General features: G+C 61.0%; 1 protein-coding gene across 1 annotated transcript; it reads right to left on the reverse strand.

Moving 5' to 3' along the window:
• Positions 1–182: 182 nt before the first annotated feature.
• On the reverse strand, positions 183–846 carry LOC107124560 (late histone H2A.2.2). Its single transcript, XM_015428045.1, has one exon. It carries the CDS (start codon positions 835–837, stop codon positions 403–405), a length of 435 nt encoding a protein of 144 aa, XP_015283531.1. The 5' UTR covers positions 838–846; the 3' UTR covers positions 183–402.
• Between the last annotated feature and the right edge of the window lie 1584 nt (positions 847–2430).

Here is a 2430-nt window from a genome sequence, read left to right on the forward strand (position 1 = left end):
CCCTGGGGAGCAGCGGAAAGGCAGTGCTCCAGCCGCCTTGCCCTCACGTGGCATAAACATCTGCTGCCCCTGGCTGGCAAGGACTGGGGTCCTACGGGCTTGTTGGTGGTGGTGGGGAATGGGGACTGCCCCCCCTTTCTGTGGCAGGGAAGGACTGTTACCGAAAAAGCAGGTCCCAGTGAGCAAGAGTCCTTTTAATGAGCGGACAGCGGGGGGGGGGCCAGTTCGGTGGCCCGGCAGGCAAGAGCCAGTCCTGCGCCAAAGTCCCGGCGGACAGTCCCGCATCCTCCTGGGCGAGGGATCGCAGCGGACAGGGTCCTTTTCCCGGGAGGCGGCGCTCTCTGTGCGGCAGGCAGGCAGGCAGGCGAGCGAAGGCGGCGTCCTCAGGTCCGGCCCGGCGCGCTAGTACTCCTGCGAGGGCTGGTCCGAGTCCGACGGCTTCTTGCCCGGGGGGGCGGGGGCGGCGTTGGCCTTGGGCGGGAGGAGGGCGGCGGGGATGTGGGGCAGGACGCCGCCCTGGGCGATGGTGACGCGGCCCAGCAGGCGGCCCAGCTCCTCGTCGTTGCGCACGGCCAGCTGCACGTGGCGGGGGACGATGCGCGCCTTGCGGTGGTCGCGCGCCGCGTTGCCCGCCAGCTCCAGGATCTCGGCCGTCAGGTACTCCAGCACCGCCGCCAGGTAGACGGGCGCCCCGGCCCCCACCCGCGCCGCGTAGCGCCCCCGCCGCAGCAGCCGGTGCACGCGCCCCACCGGGAAGTGCAGCCCGGCCCGCGACGAGCGCGACTGCGCCTTGGCGCGCCCCTTCGCCCCGCAGCCGGCTTTCCCGCGCCCCGACATGGCGACCAACGGCGGAGGAGGGAAGGACGGTTAGGGTTAGGGTACTCCGCCGCCGCGCCTTTATAGCGCCCGCGCTGCCTCCCCATTGGCTGGCTGCCCCGGCGCCCCGGTTGGACGGCGGCTCCCGGGACGCCTGCTCATTGGCTGCCGCCCGGGGCCAATGGGGCAGCAGCGCGCCCGATTCAAAAGCGGAGGCCGGACGGATCCCGGAAGTCGCAGGCGGGACTGACGGCCTCGGAGTCTGCGCGGCGCGAGGCAAAGGGCTGCACTGGCGGGCTCCCGCTCTCTCTCCCTTCCCCCGCGCGTTTCACTTCCGGCTCAAAATGCTTCTTCGCTCCTTAATCGAGCGCGGCATTTCGGGAGCCCGGGGGCTGAATGCGGCACAGCTCATTGCTCTCGCGCGGAGGATGACTGGAACACGCCTGATGCAGCCACCTCCCTTCCAGCTAAGCCTGCGTGGGGCTGGCTAGTGCCTGGATGGAACTCCTGGCGGGGACTATTCTGCCACTCCTCGACTGATCATGGAAAGGGGGGGGCGGCGCGTGCATTCAGAAGCACTGACGATTGGCGAGTAGGCAGGAGGTGCTCTACAACCCTGCTGTGTGGTCCCTCATTCCCAGTAACGCCACAGAGCTGGCGATTAAGGCAGCCAGTGACATGTACTCAGCAGCATCTAAGACATGTGCACACACACTACACAGGTTAGCTACAACAGACTTATAAGAGGAGTCTGCTGGATCAGGCCAACGGCCCTTCTCGTCCACATTCCTGCAAAAAGTCAACCAGGTGCTCTGGAGGGCCATGGCCTCTCCCTGGCATTGGGATTCAAAGGGTTACTGCTCCCTTTAGTCTACATAGCAGGTAGCCATTACAAACTACTCCCCCTGAGGATGGCTGGCCATGTGTTAGTCTATTTGTAGTAGCAGAAAGGAGCAAGACTCCAGTAGCACCTTAAAGACTAACAAAATTGTGGTAGGGAAGGAGTACTACCCACCTCTTCGGTCTTGATCTTTTCTACTCTCCCTGAATTTGTCCAGTCCCCTAAAAGTATAAAGAGAACACAGGCAATTTTCTTGTGTCATGTGATGTTCAATTTGAACTTCAGGGCAGTGCTCCCTCTAAGCTGAGTTAGGGTGAGCTAGCTCACAGGTTTTTAGCCTCTGGCTCATACATTTTTGTCTTAGCTCAGGAAGGATGGCTCTAGACCAAACTAATTTATGCAGTAGCCAGATCGTTTTAATGCCAGTAGCTCACAAAGCAGAAATGTTGCTCACAAGACTCCACAGCTTAGAGGGAGCATTGCTTCTGGGTTAAAAGATAGTCTCCCTTCTCTCAGGTTTCTCTTGCTGGCTGTTCACCCAGGAAAACACCCCCAATGTTATCCTAAACAGAATTCTAGACACACTTATTCCAAGCAGGCACATCTGATAGCCCATGGTTTTACCTTTCAAAGTGTAACATCAACCTGGATGCTGCTCAGCGTGCATAACTCACGGCCTTCTGTCTGGTTATTAGAGGCCAGAGCAGTCTCTCTGTGCTGTGCCTTCTGTGGGCCCACCCTCTTCCCCCACCACAAACCCTGACTGCTGTTTC

Source organism: Gekko japonicus, unplaced genomic scaffold, assembly GCF_001447785.1.
Source record: "Gekko japonicus isolate JY-2015 unplaced genomic scaffold, Gekko_japonicus_V1.1 scaffold1031, whole genome shotgun sequence".
NCBI lineage: Eukaryota > Metazoa > Chordata > Lepidosauria > Squamata > Gekkonidae > Gekko > Gekko japonicus.